Here is a 20,225-nt window from a genome sequence, read left to right as displayed (position 1 = left end):
ATCTCCCTCACCTCTCTCTCACTCCCCCTCCCCCTCCTTCTCTCTCTATCAACCCATCCATGGAAGAAGCTGTCAAATTATTTCACACAACCCATATGGGACTGAAGACGATGATGAGGGATGAAGAAGATTACACCGAGGACGGTGGCAGTGACGATGAGGCCGAAGAGGAGGAGAAGAATGGCACCGGAGACGAGGAGGGTGAGGAAGCCGACGAGCTGGGCAGAGTTGGGTGCTCTGCCTTGGTGTTGGGTGCACCGGAGACGATGAGGGTGAGGAAGCCGACGGTCAGCCATGGATGGGTTGAGAGAGAGAGAGAGAGAGAGAGAGAGAGAGGAGGGCAATGGGGAGAGAAAGGTGCGGGAGATGTTGAGGGGGTGGAGAGGGACAGTTGTGGGGAAGCTTTCTTGGCCGCAGGATCAAATTGAAGGGCTGGGATCAGTTGATCCCTAGGCTCCGTTAGGGCTGGCTCAGGAGAGGATCCAAGTCCCTTTCACACAACCCTTCCCGAGCCTCCCAACCACCTCATTCCCCTTCTTCCCCAGAATCCCCACCCGTGCCCACCCTCCCACCCCCCATCACCCACCCCTTCTCCCCACCCATGTCCAAAAAACCCACCACCTCCCCATTTTTCTGTCCTCATCTCCTAAAAATAAGATCTTGAGCTCACTATCTCTCTCTTTCTAAAACTCAAACACCCCATCAATCAAAAACCCAACTTTTCTTTTCTTTTCGTCCAAACAAACCCTCCAAATCCAAATGGATATGGCCCCATAGGAGCTCCAATTTCTCACCATCTCTGACAACCTTAGAGAATCCACCTTCATCCCTAAACAGTCCCCCAAAACCTTCTACCTCATAACCTAACCCTTATATTCCCTCTCTCCTTCGCCATCCTCGCCTACTCCCTCTTCACCCACCTTCTCCTTCGCCAATGTTCTGCTACAATCTCGTCTTCGTCGGCTTCCTCGTCCTCCTAATCCTCGCCATTGATACCCAAAATTCATTTCTGCTCCTCCTTGTACCCAAAACCCAAATTTTTTGGTTGATTACAAATAATCTGGGTTTTTTTTTGGGTGGGAGAAGGTGGGGGTGGGGTGGGATGGGTGATGGTGCAGCCACCGCCGAGGGCATTGAGGTTCATCTTCGCCGCCCATTTCCGATTAGATTTTTTATTTGTTTTGTTTGGAGATTTTGATACTATGAAATGGGATATGGGCAGGTCACATACAAAATGGGATTTGGGGATTTTGGAATTAGGGTTTGTTTTGGTTTAGGAAGGGACTGGAAGAAAGAGGGATTTTGGGGTTTGGGTAGAAAAGAAAAGAGAGAGGAAGTGGAGGAAAGTTGAGAGCTGATGGTTATGGAGATTGGAGGAGATGGAGGGTCGGGTGGAAGAAGGGGGGTTTTGTGTTTTTTTTTTGTTTTTTTTATTTTTATATATTTTTTATTAATTGTTTAGCCACGTGGCACAAATGTGGCAACCACATCATCACTTAACGGTTTAGTTAACAGATTTTCTAAGGGATGTATGAAATTGAAATAAAATGATAAGTAAATGTATGAAAGTGAAATGTTTTAAAGATGTTGTATGAGGTTGTAATAAACCTCAAACCTGAGGGGCTACTATGTAATTTACCCAAGTTTTTAGGACCAATCCCATCCAAATCAAGAATTATTCTGCGCCAATGACAAAACTTTTAGATTTTTCTTAAAATAAAAAAATAAAAAAGAGTAGGCAAAGAAAAAATGAAACTTTAACGAAAAACTTCCAGTACTGTTCACTTTAACAAAAATCACATTTTTACACTAAAAGTCAATCATGGTACTATTCATTTTACCCTTTATTTTGTCATTATCATTAAAACTCAAAGTTTTTAAGTCATTTTTGTTAGTTTTTCTAAAAAAAAAAAAAAAGTATTGACAGAAGGTTTGAAAAGAGAAGAGAAGATAACAACCAAAGTGGTGCAAGTGCTCCAGCTCTTTCTTGAAGGGCACGGATCCATATTAATCACAGATGGCAGAGGCAAAGGGTCAAAACCTGGGCTCTTCTAATTACTTGTTTTGCAATGTTTACAAAGTAAGAGGTTGGAGTCCCACCTCGACAAATGGTGCATCCACGCAAGTTTATAAAAGGTTCAACTTTATAACTGCTGAGCTTAGTAGCGTGAATTTGTAATTAAGCAGGATAGTAAAATGATTGGATGTATGATGAAGCAAAGTTAAACCTTACCTGAAAGATAAAATAAGGTCAACCTACCCCACCCATTAAGGATAGGTAGAAATTTTTTATTTTTTATTTTTTTGAACAAATGATATCATTGTAACTTCTCATATGTTGAACTCAAATGAATTAACCTTGCAGAAGAAGACCCTATGCCCGGAAGGTTATATTATAAGAAGGGCGCAACCTACCCACTATGGGGTAAGTAGCAAAATCGCCATGTTCAACTCAAATGAATTTACTTTGCAATATATTGGAACTCACCCTACCCCATGCCTGGAAGGCTATCGAAAATGCACCCTACCGAAGTATACGTAGGTAGCAAATAAGAAATCGATGTATGATAAATTGCCCTTGTAGGTGAAGAAGACCCTAAGCCCTTAGGGTGATGATCCAAACCCTCATCCATACAATCACTTTTTGTTTTGCTCTACTGCAATCCCAAGTTTTTTAAGTTGGTGAATACCACAGTTGCCTAAACACAATTCATAAAATGCTTGATGATGTTAAAACCACATTGGTTATGGTTAAATTAACCAAATATCTTGTCACTAATAGCATAAATTTCAAGAAACCGTTCAGTTGTTGAGATAATAAGGTTAAAATTAAGATAGGTACGTCACTCGACAGATTTGGATGGAGTTGGGAAAAAAAAACAGACAAAGGCAAGCTTGTGTAATTCAAATCCTTAAATTAATGATATCAAGTAATCTATGTTTAAGAATTTATGTTGCAAATTAAGCAATGAGAAGCGTTGGTCTTAGCTGTCCCTGCATCATGCATGTTCTTACCTACCCCTCATTTGTTCTATCATCTATGGTCATCCTCATCGTTGACAATTATTTTGTATGTTAAATATTTCTATATAAATTTGATAAATGTTAAATATTTTTATATAAATTTGATACAGGCTTCTGAAATTTTGAATTATGTACCAGAAAATAAAGTTCAAATGATGAATCCAAGTAATGCATGACTTAGGTGCTAAAGGGGTGGGTACATTGCTTTAGCCGGTTAAAGATACCACCCCTGGATGGAAGAAAAGTACTTCCATAAAAGATGTCACATCTACCTATGAGACAGATAAGGCAAGTGAAAACGATACCACACTTCGATATTTAGAAGTTTTGTGATTACTCAGCGGCTTGGATCTTGCAAGTCCCCAACCGAGGAGCTTCCCTCACTCGGGAACTTAGGGGAGCACTGTTTGTACCATACTTGACCAATCCCGAAACTACTGAGCACCGGTCAACGTTATACCGTCAAAGACCCAGAAGAGTTTCCTTCTAACCAGGAGGCCAATCACAGTGCGACACGTGTCGACATCAGAAGCCAATCATAGCGCGACACGTATCAACATCAGAAGCCAATCACAACACGACACGTGTCAATGTCAGAACAAAGTTAGAAACTCTCTTCTATAAAAGGAGATCATTCTCCCACAATATTTCCTAATGTCATTTGTACTAAATCATTCACTAGTACTCACCAAATGAGAGCTTGAACCTATGTACTTGTGTAAACCCTTCACAATTAATGAGAACTCCTCTACTCCGTGGACGTAGCCAATCTGGGTGGACCACGTACATCTTGTGTTTGCTTTCCTGTCTCTATCCATTTACATACTTATCCACACTAGTGACCAGAGCAATCTAGCGAATCTCACAAACTTAATACTTTCTGTTGTACCAAAGTCCTCACTGATTTTGTGCATCAACAACCTATATTTTTTTTTTGAATAAACAATATTATCTATACTAAGAGGAAAGGGATGGGCTTAACCTCACAATAGGCTAGCAATAATGTGAATCAAATTCACATTTGGCCAGAATATGTCGAACCTAAATGTGAACACGGAAAATTCCTGAAACGAAAGAGACAAGAACAAACGTGCACAAACAAATATTAGTATTTGATGATTTTGGGTTACAATCTCTCTCTATTTTGATCCTCTGATTCGATCTCCGTAAGGTGTTGATTGGTGGATGTGCGATTGATCCAAAGGGCCGTTGGGCTTGATCTAAGGATGAACGTTCTTCAAGGGCCGTGGACTTGATCTTGAAGGTGGATTTGAGCGGATCTTCGTAAGGGGCTTTTGGGCTTGATCTTTGAAGAACAATGAACGAAGAACCAAGAACGCTTTCTTCAAGGGCCGTCGGGGCTTGATCTTGAAGGTGGATGATTGTTGATCCAAGGGCCGTCGAGGCTTGATCTTGGAAGAACGATGAACGAAGAACGAAGAACACTTTCTTGATTCTTCGGGAACCTGGATGCTTGAGAGCTTCGGCGTTTCAGAGCTTCAGAGCTTCAAGGTGTAATATGAATTGGTCCCTTTAAATGAATGAAATGGGCTTGTATTTATAGAATTTTCCAAGGCCTAACTTTGAATATAATATTCCAGATGAAATAAGTCGTTTCTGCCAGGTGTTGACACGTGTCCTATTTGATGACTTTTCCAACTCATTTCAATTTTCTTTGACTCACATGCTACGTGTAACATTTATGTAATACATGAGCGTTGACACTTTGATTTATCGGTCAACATTTATTTACCGAAATTTCAATGTCTACAAATGCCCCCACTTCAAGGCACGTCGTATACATGTGCTTGTCACATGTAGGAGATGCGTTTTGAAGTCCCTTACTGTAGATGTCGATCCAAGGGCCGTCGAGGCTTGATCTTGAATTGGGCTGGAGATTTCTTCAATTGTTGATTTTCCACAGCTTATTCTTGAACTAGGTTTTGATTCAAGGGTGGTAAACACTTAATCTTGAATCAGACTTGTGATTTCCTTAAGGGCCGTCGAGGCTTGATCTTGAATTTGGTTGGAAACTTCTTCAAGGGCCGTTGAGGCTTGATTCTTGAAGGTTGACTCGAACACATGGCAAGCAGGCACGAGGTGAAGGTGACGACTTGTTGCTTTGCTCAATCTTTCCAATTCACACCTGAGCAGTTTGGTCAACGGTATGATCTTCAAGATTGATGGATTATTCTTCCAGTTGGTGACTTGATCTTTAAGGATTCGATTCAAGGTTGGTGAATCGGCACGTGCAGCCCACAACGCCTAGTAAGCCGACCCAAGAATTTGAGGGTCAAAACGAATTCACCGTCAGAGTGATTGCAACTTTGATGATATGAGATACTCTTGCTTTTGAAGAAGTAGCGGATGAATCAGCACGTGCTTGGTTGCACTTGTCTCCACATGCTTCAAGGCATCATCTTCATTTCCTTTATCTGTTCCTCAGGCAGAGGTGGCATCTTCTCGAGTTCTTCGTCTCAGACTTTTTCTGCTGAGTTGACTGTTCATGTTGCATTCTTCTCTGCTTGTTTCTTCAGGCAGATATGGCAGCTTCTCGAGTTCCTCAGTTCGGACTCCTTCTGCTGAGTTGACTGTGCAGACCGCATTCTTCTCTGCTTGTTCCTTCCGCACGTTGTCTCCACATGCTTCAAGGTATCTTTTTTACTTGCCTTATCTGTTCTCTGGGCAGATGTGGCAACTTCTTTGAAAGTACAGCAGCAATGGGGGGGGTACTTGAGAGCAGTGCCAGGTAGGCAATCAGGGAAGGGTTTCAAGCAGTCGGTTCCTCACCCGAGTTTGAGTGGAGGTTCCGGCATATTGTTTTCTTTATCCTTGTCTTTGTAAGTAAGAACAAGGACAAAGGAAAGGACAGGGAGAACGCATGATATGAGATACTCTTGCTTTCTACCCTAGTGATATGAGATACTTTTGCTTTGGTGTCATTTGTTTGCCGAGGTACCCCAAGGAATAAGGAACACTGAATGACTCGAAAGGCTTCGTTGAGAAAGCATATTTGGAGATGAAGAAAGACTCTGTATGTTTGCCTTGCTATGGAAGGTGAAGGTGGACAGTTATAGGAGGTCCCTTAATACCTGTAGAGGTACTATTCTTTCACTTGTGTCGGCAACTAACGCGTGATTGAACAGTAAACTTTTCACGTGCTTTCTCCTTCACTGAAAATCTTCGACAAATTGCCCGCGATTTGCGCAAAGTTGAGTGCGCATATGACAGGTGATGACGCGGCTGAAAATGACTGGCGCCTCTTCGATATCTGGGATTGGCGCTTCGACAAATTACCCGTGATTTCCGCAAAGCTGAGTTTGCGTGTGATGGGTGCGACGCGTCTGGAAAAGCAAGATGCTTCTCCGATTTCTGAGCTTGCCTCTTCGATTTTTGAATGGCCTCTTTGAATTCTGAGCGCGCCTCTTCGAGCTCTGAAATCCCGTCGAGCGCTGATTTTTATAGAGGCATGTAGTTCGTTTCAAAGCACACTTGAATTTTCACTTGTGAAAACTCCCTTCTTGCACTTCTAAGATCTTGATTTGTCCGATCTCTTATTTCTTCAACACTTTGAAAATGTCTGGACCCTCCGACCGTCGTTTTGACTTGAATCTTGGTGAAGAGGCAGTCCCGCCTTCTCCAGACAACATATGGCGCCCATCCTTCATATCCCCTACTGGTCCTCTTACCGTTGGGGATTCGGTGGTGAAGAATGATATGACTGCTGCGGTGGTGGCCCGGAACCTTGTCACTCCCAGAGATAACAGACTACTTTCCAAACGGTCTGATGAGTTGGCTGTTAAGGATTCTCTGGCTCTCAGTGTGCAGTGTGCGGGTTCTGTGTCCAACATGGCCCAACGCCTATTTGCTCGAACCCGTCAAGTTGAATCGTTGGCGGCTGAAGTGATGAGTCTCAAACAGGAGATCAGAGGGCTCAAGCATGAGAATAAACAGCTGCACAAGCTCGCACACAACTATGCCACCAACATGAAGAGGAAAATCGACCAGATGCAGGAATCTGATGGTCAGATTTTACTTGATCATCGGAGGTTTGTGGGTTTGTTCCAGCAACATTTGCCTTCGTCTTCTGGGGCTGCACCGCGTAATGAAGCTCCGAATGATCAACTTCCGATACCTCTTCCTTCTGTGGCTCCGCCGACCGCTGAAGCTCCGCCTGAGCAACCTTTGTGAAGGCTCTCATTCTCTCGTTTGTTTATTTTGACTTATGTATATTTGCAATTTATCAAAACGTTTAATAAATGAACTTTATTTCTCTAAATGTCTATATACATTTTTTTTTTTTTTTTTTTTTTTTTTTTGCAGTTCCACAAAGCATCGACGAAAATTTTGTTGTACTTTGATTGCGACGGGGAAAACTGAGCAGCCAAGCTCAAATGCACCCTTCTTAAACGTAACAGTGTAGTGATTGTTTACATCCGTTCCTTCGGGAAATATAAGGAGAGGGTTATTGTCTACCCCCAGCACACGGTCCCTTGATTTCTTTGTTACAATTTCCCGCTCCTTTGCCTCTGAACGATTGAACCAAATGCACCCTATGCTCTCCAAAATAGTGCTTTGCAACAATCCAACCCGTCCAGGATGCTTTTGCTTAATTACAGCAAATGCTGTCATTTGTTCCAAGGTGATGAAATCAATCATGGAAGTATGATTGGCCATAAAGACCTGCTTAGGCGGCCTGCTGGGCCGTGGTCCGTGGTACCTCACAACCCCAGTCCAAGATGCAACAAAGAAGCTACAAATTAACTCTACCAAGGGCCTTTCTAAATTCTTTCTTAATTTATCACGGCCCTTCAGCAGGAAGTGCCCTACGTGGTGATTTATTCGATCTGAAACATACAGCTAAAGCTGTATGTCCTTTGTTTTCTCCCCAAATATGCTGTCTCCTGGCAGGTAGGTATGGGCGTTTAAAGTCTCTCCATCTTTAACAAAAGATTGCTGCATGTGAATATCATCATTCGGCAGCATGTGCACTGTAGTGTTGGTCTGTTTTGGGTGTGTATAAGTAAGCCTTCCTGTAAGGCTTCCAGGTAGGCATTCAATCATTTCCCCCTTTGCGGACTTGAACCGGAGCTCGGCGCGGCGAGCCTCAAATAAAAATATCGTCCTTCATTTCCATCCTCTTTTTTTTCTGGCTCGAATTCTCGAACCCAACTTCCGAATCCACCTTGCCCGGAGCAACTCCTTTCTCTAACTCGGCCAAAACAGGCTTTACCGCTTCTACGACACGAATATCATCCGGGTCGACTTCGTACCCCGCCTTTCGTGCTTGCCTGGCCATCCATTCCACGTGCTTCTTGACCTCAACGGAGGCGCCGACTGACGCGAGAGGCAGGACATCGAGAGCCGTGCTCGCGGCCCGACTCGAGACCCTGAACTGATTCGCCATGCAGCGGAGATATGGCTTCGCACGGATGAACTGCCGGGTATGTCAGAACCCGGCGACCTGACCCGTTTGATCTCTGAATCATTTCGAAAAGAATGGATAAAAGGTCTGATCCTTAGATTGGTGTCTTGTTTGTTTGTTCGTCAGCTGCACGTATATGTATATATATATACCTTTGTCCGTCCCGGGAGCTGCATGCATATATATGTATATTTGTTTGCATGCGTATACGTATATATATATATTTGTTTGCATGCATATATGTACATATATTTGTTTGCCCCCTCATCTGTCCCGAGAGCTGCATGCATATATATGTATATTTGTTTGCATGTCATCTGTCCCGAAAGCTGCATGCATATATATGTATATTTGTTTGCATGCGTATATATAGGTATATATATTTGTTTGCATGCATATATGTACATATATCTGTTTGCCCCCTTATCTGTCCCGAGCTTGTTGATGGTCAGTTGAAGAACCTTCTCAAAGTATTTCTCAGGGAAGGTCAAGCTTTTGATTGTTAGCCTTAGTAGTTTGAGGAACTCATCATCTTTGTCAGCCTTCAACTCCTTGTTAATGGCGTTTCCAAACTCGTTGTTGTATTGATTGAGGGTTGCATTCAGCTGTGCTTGGCTCCTGGTAGTGAGGATCCTGATGAGCTCCTCATCACTGTGGGCTCTGTCAACAACTTCGTAGATTCATTAGCCAAAGAAAAAAAAAATGCATCTCACTCAGCAGGAGTCAGAGTCCACAGCACCACAGCCCTCTCAAAATTACTCGATAGTTCCTTGTCCAACAACTTGAGAAGATCTTCCCCATCGGTTTCGGCGTATGTCTGCCGAATCAATTTTCTCTGAGCTGCATTCCTGTGAGTCAGAATGGATATGATCAATCCCTCATTTGTGCCCCGTCCTGCAAAAGCTTTCCTGAGCTGCTCAGCGTCTTCCACTGGAGAAGGAACCACATTTGGCACCCTGCAACTCGCCATTCTTCCTCTCTGTCTGTTTTTTGTATGTACGAAGGAACCATATTTGTCCAGTCAGCTGCGTGCGTATACATATATATGTTTATTTGTTTGTCTTATCATCTGCCTGCATTTATCCCGAGAGCTGCATGCATATATATGTATATTTGTTTGCCTTATCACCCTCACTAATGGATTTCCTTGTCATACTGCTAGGGATCTTTAATTACGAAGCTTTCAGAGACGAGGCATTTGGAGTGAGCGGGGCGTGAGCATATTTATGCTTTCTACTACCCAGGGTTTGTGCCAGAGACTGCAACGGGGTTTCGCAGTGTAGTGCCTTTTGATCATAACTTTCCTTGGTGACGACGTCGAAGTGCCTCTTGTCGCCGCTTGGAAGGACTGTCTCGCAGCTACCCCCTTTGCCGTGCTGCTGCTGATTCATTTTTTTCGAGGTCATGGTATTTTTTAAGTGCTTTAAGGGTGGCACCCTTACCATTCTTGCGCAGGCAGGTGACTCGCAAGACAGAGGAACGACGTTGAAGCTTTACGAGCCCCTGACTGGTCCTAAAGCGCTTGCTCTTCCCGCGAAAGATAACTCCATGCATATTAAGTCGTGGTCTTCCGAAGTATCTTGGGATGTGGTGGATTCTGTCCAAGCAGATACGAAGAAGAAGGCGCGCCTCTCGAAGATTCTTATCTTGAATCCGTCGCACCACGCCGGTGACAATCATTCGGCCTCATTTAAGCTTCTTGGTGATCACATCCGCATCGGAGCTATGGCTTGGAATGGTACCCTGTCTACTGCTGGAGAGGCCGTTTTTGATGAGTTTTATTGGGAGTGGCTCGAAGATGTCTTAAGCCGATCCAAGGATATGCTTACTAAGGTGGGCCTTTACCACGCTGTGTATGCATCCTTGTTTAGTTACGATCGTCATCCTTCTGTTATTCGTGCGTTCTTAGAGTGTTGGTGTTCGGCCACCAACACACTTCACACAGCGCAAGGGGAGATGTCAATTTCACTTTGGGATCTTCACAGGATAGGAGGTTTGCCGATCCAAGGCAAGTTTTACGACGAGGTCGTTCCTAGCGCAGAGGACCTTTCGCTTTGCAATAACCGAGGATTGCCTGCAAGTTGCCGCTATTTGTTCTGGGCGTATCACAGGCTTTTCCAGGATGCTCGAGGTAAATCAGGCGTGAGGATTTCCTCATGGATCCGATTCTGGTACTGGGAGGCCATGAGGTATAAGAAGCCTTTGCAGAAAATTGGTCGTAACAAGACCACTAGGCCAAAGGGCGACTCAGACCCGTCCGGTGTTATTGGCGCAACCAGGCGTCGCTCTTCTGACGAGTTGAGAGCATTCGAGGATCTTGGCATAACACCAGAGCATGTGGAGGAGTCTTACCTGGCTGCTTTCTTAGCTTGTTGGCTTTGTAAATTTGTTTTCCCCGCAGGCGACGTCAACTTAGTTCGTCCTGAAGTTTTCAAAGTTGCTAGCAAGATGGCTGCAGGTGAGTCTTTTAGCCTCGCTATTCCGGTCTTAGCCAACATTTACAATGGCTTGAGCGTGGTTTCTGACTCGGCAAACACTGAAGATCGTGCTGCGGTGCTCCCTTACCACTATGTGTATGGTTGGTTGGGTGAATATTTTGGCACTCATTTTTCTCTGTCGACTCTGGATAAGTCAAGGCCTTCTTCATCGTCCGGAGCCAAGCTAGTGCCTTTGATGACGAAGTATTCTGGTGTGCTTTCCGCGAAGAGCCTTGACGATTTGCAAGCGCGAGCGCTATTTAAAAGTTGTGAAGATTTGAGGATGGACCCCTTAGCGAGAGTTGGCTCGGTGCGGCGAGGCGTTGTAGACAACTCGCATCTCCGCTTCTCGGACTTGTCTTATCTTATAAGCCTTCGCTCAGGGTTTGTTTCTTTGCGGCAAGAAGACCGATGTATCATCCAGTCATATAGCCCCCACCGTTTCAGCAGGCAATTTGGTTTTGTCCAAAGCGAGCCAGGCAAGTTGAAGGAAAGGAACCCATCGGTATCCCTGCAAGCCGTGTACATGCATTGGGAGTCTTGTACCCGTTCATGCACAAATGCCGTTATTACGCTGCCGGCCAAGGATGAGTTCAGGAGTAATCCAGTGACCCGTGTTTACGCACGTTGGTGGTCAAAGACACATTATAAGAACTCGGGGACGGCAAGTGGCACCCGTTCTTCTCACTTAAGAGATGATACGTCGAGAGAGGGTTGTCCTGTGATTTCTATGCAACTGGTACCCCTTGATTGTGCAAGTGCGGCTCCCTTACAAGATAGACCTGTAGCTTTAACTCTTCAACGTCCATGCTTGTCCCCTCGACATCCGGATGCTTCCGAAGAGGCAGGGGATGAAGGTGACTCGCCCGAAGATGGACTCATTTTGCAGCAGCGTCCACAAGTTTCAACCAAGAGATCACTTGAGGATGCTCAGGCTGACAGTGATGTCAATTTTCGTCATAAGAAGAAAGAAGCGCTTAGAACTCCTCAATTCGATGACCGTGCGCCATTTGAGAGAGATGTACGTCCTTTATTTTCTCTCACGATTTCTTCTGCTTTTATCGTTTTGGCTTTTATTTCTAACCTCTTTCTCCGTCTTCTTTAGGTTGGGCCTTCCCGTCATTTTGATTTGGCAACTGCAGATGTTTATTCCTATACGAGGATGCTATTTGCAGGTAACCTACCTACAGACGGGGATATCGGGGATCCTCCTGGTGCAGAGCTTGTTCCAAATCCGTCGAACTTCCCGAGTTTGCCACGTGTGGGTGGGGGTATGCAAGAACCCGTCATGTGTCCAACGCCTTTGCCAGCTAGCTCTGAGATCTCTTTGAGAGGGCCGAATCTTAGCGGTACTGAGCGACTCATCCATCGCATAAGTCTTGGTGCGGCAATGGAGATCAAGGGCCATATTGAGGCGAGAATTTCTAAGTGTCCACTGGAAGACCTCCCGTTGCTTAATGAGGATTTGTCGAAGTTTGTTTCGGTGATTGACAACCTTAACGTTGATTCCTCCCCCTTGAAGATCAAGATTGCCGCACTCATGGCCGCCTCAACTGAATATTCTTCCTTGCGTGCTATTTCCTTAGAGAAGTTGAGTCCAGATGTCAGAGCTCATCAGCTAACCATGATAGACTCCTCACTGGCTCAAGTCTGGTCATTTCAGCAAGCTGTTTCAGGAGATTATCAAGCCACGGAGGCTTCGTTAACTTCTGTCCAAAGGCGTCTAGATGCATTGGCGCGAGAGCGAGAGCAGTTGGTAGTCGAGGCATTACAACTTGAAAGTGTCCTCGCAGAGCAGGGAACTGCACTTTCTCAGTACCAAGAAGAGATTTCACGCCTAGAACAAGAGAAAAACACGACTATAGAGTTACCCATCTTGTCTCCCACCGAGGTAGAGACTTTGAAGACCTTGGAAGGCTCGCTTGGAGATTGCCTTCGTAGCTTTAGAGACATAGTTTTCAAGTAATATTTCTTGTAATAAGGCCTTGGAGCCAACTCCTTCTTTCAAAGAAATAAAGCATTTATGTTCTTGAATTTGCTCCTCGATCCTCAAAGTGTTTACTTATTATTACTATTATTTCTTTTAGATGGTGTGACTGTACTTGAAGTTTTGACACTTCGAGTTGCCTACGTACCCTTTGTTGAGGAGGGATCAAGTCATAACGTAGTTCAAAATACATTTTTTTTTTTATATATATATATATATATATTTTTTTTTTGTGCCGTTTGCAGTTTCAGCTCGTGCAGACCAGGAGCGTTGTGCCATGCAGTTTAGGCTCGTGCAGGCGAGGAGCTTTGGTTCGTGCAGTTTAGGCTCGTGCGAACAAGGAGCATGAATTTGTTGCTTTTCAGGGGTAGTAGCGCTTCAAGAATCTGCCGTTGATAGGGCCGATCTTTAAGCCGTCTTCCGCCATGATTAAATAGGCACCATTGGTGTAGACTTCTTGTACTACGTATGGTCCATCCCATTTTGACGTGAACTTGCTCTTTGTCTTGTGAGTTGTGATGATAGGCCTACGCAATGAAAGGACGAGATCTCCCATTTGAAAAGACCGAGGGAGAACTTTCTTGTTGAAGGCTTTAGAAAGTCGAGCTTGATAACACTCCAGGTGTTGCTGGGCTTCGAGTCTTTTCTCATCTAGTGCCTCCAGTTCTTGAAGACGCAACTTTGCATTCTCTTCGTCAGTCAAGCCTTCTTGTATAGCCATCCTTAGCGAGGGGATTTGACTTTCGAGTGGTAGAACAGCTTCTACGCCATATACAAGAGAATAAGGTGTGGCTTGGGTAGGCGTTCTATATGTTGTCCTGTATGCCCATAAGGCTTCGCCTATCCTTTCATGCCAGTCTTTCTTTGTTCTACCGATTACCTTCTTCAGGAGGTTGCACAATGTCTTGTTGAATGCTTCTGCAAGACCGTTGGCCGGAGCATGATACATGGAGGATTTGCGCTGCTTGAACTTGTATTTCTCGCAGAGCTCGTCCATGAGTCGGTTTGAGAACTGCTTTCCGTTGTCGGTGACAATGTAGCGAGGCACCCCATATCGATGGATGATATGTCCCTTGATGAAACAGATGACAGTTTCTTTCTTGACTTCCTTCAGGGGTATGGCCTCAGCCCACTTAGAGAAGTAATCTGTTGCAGCCAGGATGTAAGCCTCTCCCGTAGATGACTTTGGCGCAATTGGTCCTACGACATCCAATCCCCATGCATCGAACGGCCATGAAGTAGCTGTGGGGTGTAATGGTTCAGGCGGTTGATGTATGAAGTTGGCGTGAAACTGGCAGGCTTCTTCCTCGCCTAGGCATCTCAGAAGTATTTGATGATTTTGGGTTACAATCTCTCTCTATTTTGATCCTCTGATTCGATCTCCGTAAGGTGTTGATTGGTGGATGTGCGATTGATCCAAAGGGCCGTTGGGCTTGATCTAAGGATGAACGTTCTTCAAGGGCCGTGGACTTGATCTTGAAGGTGGATTTGAGCGGATCTTCGTAAGGGGCTTTTGGGCTTGATCTTTGAAGAACAATGAACGAAGAACCAAGAACGCTTTCTTCAAGGGCCGTCGGGGCTTGATCTTGAAGGTGGATGATTGTTGATCCAAGGGCCGTCGAGGCTTGATCTTGGAAGAACGATGAACGAAGAACGAAGAACACTTTCTTGATTCTTCGGGAACCTGGATGCTTGAGAGCTTCGGCGTTTCAGAGCTTCAGAGCTTCAAGGTGTAATATGAATTGGTCCCTTTAAATGAATGAAATGGGCTTGTATTTATAGAATTTTCCAAGGCCTAACTTTGAATATAATATTCCAGATGAAATAAGTCGTTTCTGCCAGGTGTTGACACGTGTCCTATTTGATGACTTTTCCAACTCATTTCAATTTTCTTTGACTCACATGCTACGTGTAACATTTATGTAATACATGAGCGTTGACACTTTGATTTATCGGTCAACATTTATTTACCGAAATTTCAATGTCTACACTAAAATCTCTCACTTATAAGTGAAGAGGAATACCACTAGACCATAGTACTAAGTGGCAACTTAACCTACATTTACAATAGTGTATTATTTCTGTTATTGGATATTAATTAACATTTATTATAAAATATTATGAATCAACAATGAGGATATATTGTGAATCAGGTGATCATGGTTCGATTAATTAGTCAAGTACCACATCGTCTATGTCGTATTCTCCTGGACTAAGAACATAAGACATATAATTGTACAATTTATTTATCTAAACCATTTTGTAATTGTCTAACCACTCGTTAATTCGTCCAAGCTTTCACCCTCGTGTTCATGATTCTAGCGTGTACACGTATAGCATAGATTACTCATAATTAATATTAATCTGTGAGGAATATTTGCATGCATATCTATCCAGGCTTGCTTAATTTTGGAAATAATTAATCGATTGAAAAGTTAATATTCTTCCGATCTTTACGTAATTTATATTATAATTAGTAAACCATTGTATATTTAGTAAGTGTTTTTTTTTTAATGTATTGCTATCACGGGTTTAAACTTTAACATTTGATTGACAAATTAAGTAGCTAGTTAGTGTTGAAAATCAACAAGCAAAACAATCGTTCTCTCTTAGTTTAATGAAGCCAGGACAACTACTTGTGAAACTCAAGCTAGACTTTTATCAGTGATCAGTCCAGGGCCATTTGGAGTTAATAATAATGAAAAAGAAATAATGTTTTTTTGAGAATTTCTATATTTCTTGAAACCAAGATTCTTACGAGATTTGTTAACAAATCAAAGGACAAGAGAAAATTATTACAAATTTTTTATTTCATTAAGTAAAATAAAGAAAAATAATACATATATTGTCAAGATGACTACATCTACATAACCAAATGACATTCTTCTACTAATTAATTACAAAGATTGTTTATAAAGATAATTTTAAACAAACAAGAAATCCTAGTGACACAGTCTATCCTACTAGAAAAGTACCCTAAATATAAAATATAAAAAATATAATGACCTTAATACACCAAATTGCTCACTTTTCCAACAATAAATTATAGAAAACCTTAATGTATATTTCATTAAATGAAAACAGTTACAAGATTAAGCATAAATAGAAGAATAATCGGGAAAGAGAGAGGAGAGTAGGGGACAATGGCAGCTAAGCAAGTCAGCTAAGCAAGCATGAGAGTATGATGACCTCCACACTCTCTAACACAAGCTTTACAGCTATTAACAAGCTTTACACCGAAGAGGGAATAACACAGCTCACTAAACCCTAGCTTAACACAGCTTTACAGCTATTAGGGTTTAAAGAATATTCAATAATATTCAATACTCCCCCTCAAGCTGGATCGAGAGATTTTCTGGATCCAAGCTTGAAGAGAATACGATCAAGTTGAGAAAAAGGAAGGGGCTTGGTGAACACATCGGCTAGTTGATCACTGGAGCGAACAAATACAGTTTGTAACAGCTTGGACTGGACTTGGTTGCGGACGAAATGACAGTCAACCTCGATATGCTTTGTTCGTTCATGAAAGACAGGGTTGGCAGCAATATGCATCGCTGCTTGATTGTCACAGTGAAGGAGAATTGGCTTGGAAGAGATGATGTCAAGATCATGTAGCAAACTCTTTAGCCAAATTAGTTCGCATGCAGTAGATGCCATTGCACGGTACTCAGCTTCTGCGCTGGACCGAGCTACAACGGATTGCTTTTTGCTCTTCCACGTGACGAGGTTACCACCTACAAGAGTGCAGTAACCAGTTGTGGACTTGCGATCGAGGACGTTGCCTGCCCAATCAGAGTTTGTGTATCCTTCAATGGTGAAGTGTCCGTTGTTTTGCATGAAAATCCCGGTAGACATTAAGCTTTTTAAGTATCGAAGGATCCTTTTAACTAGTTGCAGATGATGAGATGTGGGAGAATGCATGAACTGGCTGACAAAGCTAACAGCATAAGCAATGTCAGGTCGAGTTATAGTCAAATAGATAAGTTTTCCTACCAACCTTTGATACTCCGATGCATTTTCAAGCTGGATGCCTGAGGTTTCATGCTTGAAATTTGTTGGTAGAGGTGTTTTAGCAGGTTTGCAATGCATCATATTGGCTTCTTCTAAAAGATCGAGAACGTACTTTTGTTGATTTAGAAACAACCCCGTTGGAGATTGATCCATTTCGATTCCGAGAAAGTATCTAAGTCTGCCGAGATCTTTGATTGAGAATGTTGAATGTAAGGTGGCTTTGAGAGCATTGATTATTTCTGGATTATCTCCGGTGACAATGAGATCATCAACATAAACAAGTACCACCAATCTTCTATGTGTGCCAAGCCTAGTGAACATTGAAGAATCTGCATTGCTTCGTTTAAAACCGGATGACATAAGGACAGAGCTTAGTTTTGAGTACCAAGCCCTTGGAGATTGCTTGAGACCGTAGATGGCCTTGTGAAGCTTGCATACTACTCCTTGTTCCTTCTCTCGTTCATGACCAGGTGGTAGGCGCATGTACACTTTTTCTTCCAACTCTCCATGAAGAAAAGCATTTTTTACATCCATTTGATGTAGAGACCATTGTGAATTGATAGCCACCGAAAGAAGAACTCTAACTGTGTTCATCTTTGCCACCGGGGCAAAGGTTTCTTTGTAATCTACCCCGTAGGTTTGCGTGAAGCCCCTTGCAACTAACCTTGCCTTGTGCCGCTGGATGGTTCCATCTGAGTTAAATTTTGTCTTGTAAATCCATCTTGCCCCAACCACACGTTGATCTTTTGGCAGAGAAACAATGCTCCAAGTTTTAGTTTCTTCGAGTGCCTTCAGTTCCTCAAGCATAGCACATCTCCATACAGGAGATTGGTTTGCCTCTTCGAAGGATCGAGGCTCCGAGTGTTGAGATAACTTAGTGACAAATGCTGCATGAGATGGGGAGGTCTTGCTATGGTAAACCATTTGTCCAATAGGATATCTAGGCATGTAGATTTCAAAATCATCAAGCCTGGCTGGAGGTTGTCTGTTTCGAGAAGGATTCCTTCGTGGAGGAGTAGGTTGAGTAGGTTGAGTAGGTTGTTCAAGGGGGTCTCTCCTTTCGTGGAGGACTTCTTCATTATTTGCTTCCATATTTTCATGGGCTGGCTCTATCTCAATTACTTCATTGTGCGGTGTTGACAGCCTTGGATCATCAAGGACGAGAGGAGTGGGAAACACTTCATATGAGAGCTCCCCCTGAGGTTCATCATCATGCTTCTGAAAGAAGAAGTGTGTCTCATCAAATCGTACATCCCTGGATACAAACACCTTTCTGGTCTTAGAATCATAACATTTGTATCCCTTTTGGGAAGTTGAGTAGCCTACGAATGCACACTTGATAGCCCTTGGATCAAGTTTATCTCGGTGAATAGTTTGAATATGCACATAGCACACACATCCAAACACACGGAGATGACTTATGTCAATATCTCTCCCCTTGAGAATTTGACAAGGAGATTTAAACTTCAAGATTCTGCTAGGAAGTCGATTTATGATGTATGCAGCGGTTTGTATAGCTTGAGACCATAACTTCTTTGGAAGATTTGCTTGTAACATTAGTGATCGTGTTTTCTCAAGCAAATCACGGTTCTTCCTTTCTGAAATGCCATTTTGTTGTGGTGTTCCTACACAACTAGTTTGTTGCAAGATTCCATGCTCACTTAAGTAAGTTGTCATGATTTTGGAAGTATACTCAGAGCCATTATCAGACCTTAAGATGCCAATATTAGAGTTAAAATGATTTTGAACTAAGTTATGAAAATTTTTGAAACACTGGAAAGCTTCGTGCTTGAATTTAAGTAAATACACAAAGGTAGTTCTAGAGAAATCATCAATGAAAGATATAAAGAATATGTAGCCATCAAAAGACTCTAAGGTTGCAGGTCCCCAAATGTCGGAATGGACAATTTCAAAAACTTTGGTAGCTCTAGAGAGAGAATGGGGAAAGGGTAACCTGGTGGACTTAGATTTTTGACAAACTTCACAATCTGAAATCTCTTTACAGAAACTAGGAAAAATAAAAGACATAACATGGGAAGATGGATGAGCTAATCTCATGTGCCACAGCTGCTCCTTGTTTACTGTGTTTGAGTTTACGTAGAAACCTTTTGGAAAACTTGAAGAGAAGTTGACATAGTACAGTCCATTGAGGAAGAAACCTTTACCAATCGTTTCCTTCGAAACTCGGTCCTGGAAAATCACACAGTGAGTGGAAAAAATTGCAAGACAATTTAGCAATTGTGTTATTCTTCCTACTGACAGCAACTTGAAAGGAAAGGAAGGGACATGCATGACAAGGGATTCCTTTTTACTTGAGAAGATTTTGAGTTTTCCTATGCCTACTATACGAACTTTGGTGCCATTAGCTACGGAGACAAAAGAAGGAGTGGAGAAGTTTTGAAAATCATTTAGTAAAGATGCATCGTTAGTCATGTGATCAGAAGCTCCTGAGTCGACTATCCAAAAACCACGGCTACTACTAAGATCCAATGCAGTGGAAATAGTTGCAACAATACCTGGCACATCATTTTGTGACACTGAGCTTGATTGTTCGAGGAAGCCAGCAAACTTGCCGAGCATGGCTGCAGGATTTTCATGATTTGTTGTTCCTTGTTTCTGTTGCAAGAAGTTAGCAAATTCATTTATGAGAGTAATGGGACTAGAAGAAGAGTTCATCACATTTTTGGAGACATTGTCGCAAACAAGGTTTCCTTGAGGAGTGTAGGCAGGCTTCATTTGGTTTCTTGGTGCTCTTCCATCATCATTGAACTTGGGTTTAAGTTCTGGATGAAGAATCCAGCACTTTTCTTTTATGTGTCCAATGCCTGGACGACCTATTTTCACACAGTGAGAACACTTTAAGTCTGGTCGTTTTCCCTTGTATGGTCTGGAAGAGGTGAAGGCTCTTGCTTCTGATGGCCTAAGATCTGATTCTCCAACGACAACGACTGCATTCATGACCTTCTTCCTTATTTCTTCGCGTTGAATAACGTTGCAGACCATCTGGAAGGTGGGAAGTTCAGGTGTCATCAAGAGATGACTTTTAAGGTCCTCATATTCTGGTCCGAACTGGAACACTTTGTCTTCTTCAGCACGCTTTAAAAGAATGGTTGTGTCCGTGGTATGAGGTCTGTAGAGATCCAATTCATTCCATTTGGCCTTCAAGTTGCCAAGATGTTGAACAAAAGAGAGATTTCCCTGTTGTAATTCTGTACGATCTTTCTTCAGCTGGAAGACTCGCGCAGCATTGTTTAGATCTCCATACATGTCTCGTACAGAAATCCAAAGGTGGTGAGATGAT

General features: G+C 42.9%; 2 protein-coding genes across 2 annotated transcripts; both read right to left on the bottom strand.

Annotated features, from left to right (window-relative positions):
* Positions 1 to 9,153: 9,153 nt before the first annotated feature.
* LOC126623625 (annexin D2-like) lies at positions 9,154 to 9,434 on the bottom strand. The gene has a single exon (XM_050292574.1). The coding sequence runs from the start codon at positions 9,417 to 9,419 to the stop codon at positions 9,159 to 9,161; it is 261 nt and encodes an 86-aa protein (XP_050148531.1). The 5' UTR covers positions 9,420 to 9,434; the 3' UTR covers positions 9,154 to 9,158.
* A 9,543-nt stretch (positions 9,435 to 18,977) lies between these two features.
* Positions 18,978 to 19,986, bottom strand: LOC126620680 (uncharacterized). The gene is made up of 2 exons (XM_050288907.1): positions 19,441 to 19,986; positions 18,978 to 19,114 (listed from the first exon to the last, which is right to left on the bottom strand). Exons 1-2 carry the CDS (start codon positions 19,952 to 19,954, stop codon positions 19,086 to 19,088), a joined length of 543 nt encoding a protein of 180 aa, XP_050144864.1. The 5' UTR covers positions 19,955 to 19,986; the 3' UTR covers positions 18,978 to 19,085.
* Between the last annotated feature and the right edge of the window lie 239 nt (positions 19,987 to 20,225).

This window comes from Malus sylvestris, chromosome 5 (genome assembly GCF_916048215.2).
Source record: "Malus sylvestris chromosome 5, drMalSylv7.2, whole genome shotgun sequence".
Taxonomy (NCBI): Eukaryota; Viridiplantae; Streptophyta; class Magnoliopsida; order Rosales; family Rosaceae; genus Malus; species Malus sylvestris.
This window is presented reverse-complemented; position numbering and strand designations above follow the sequence as displayed.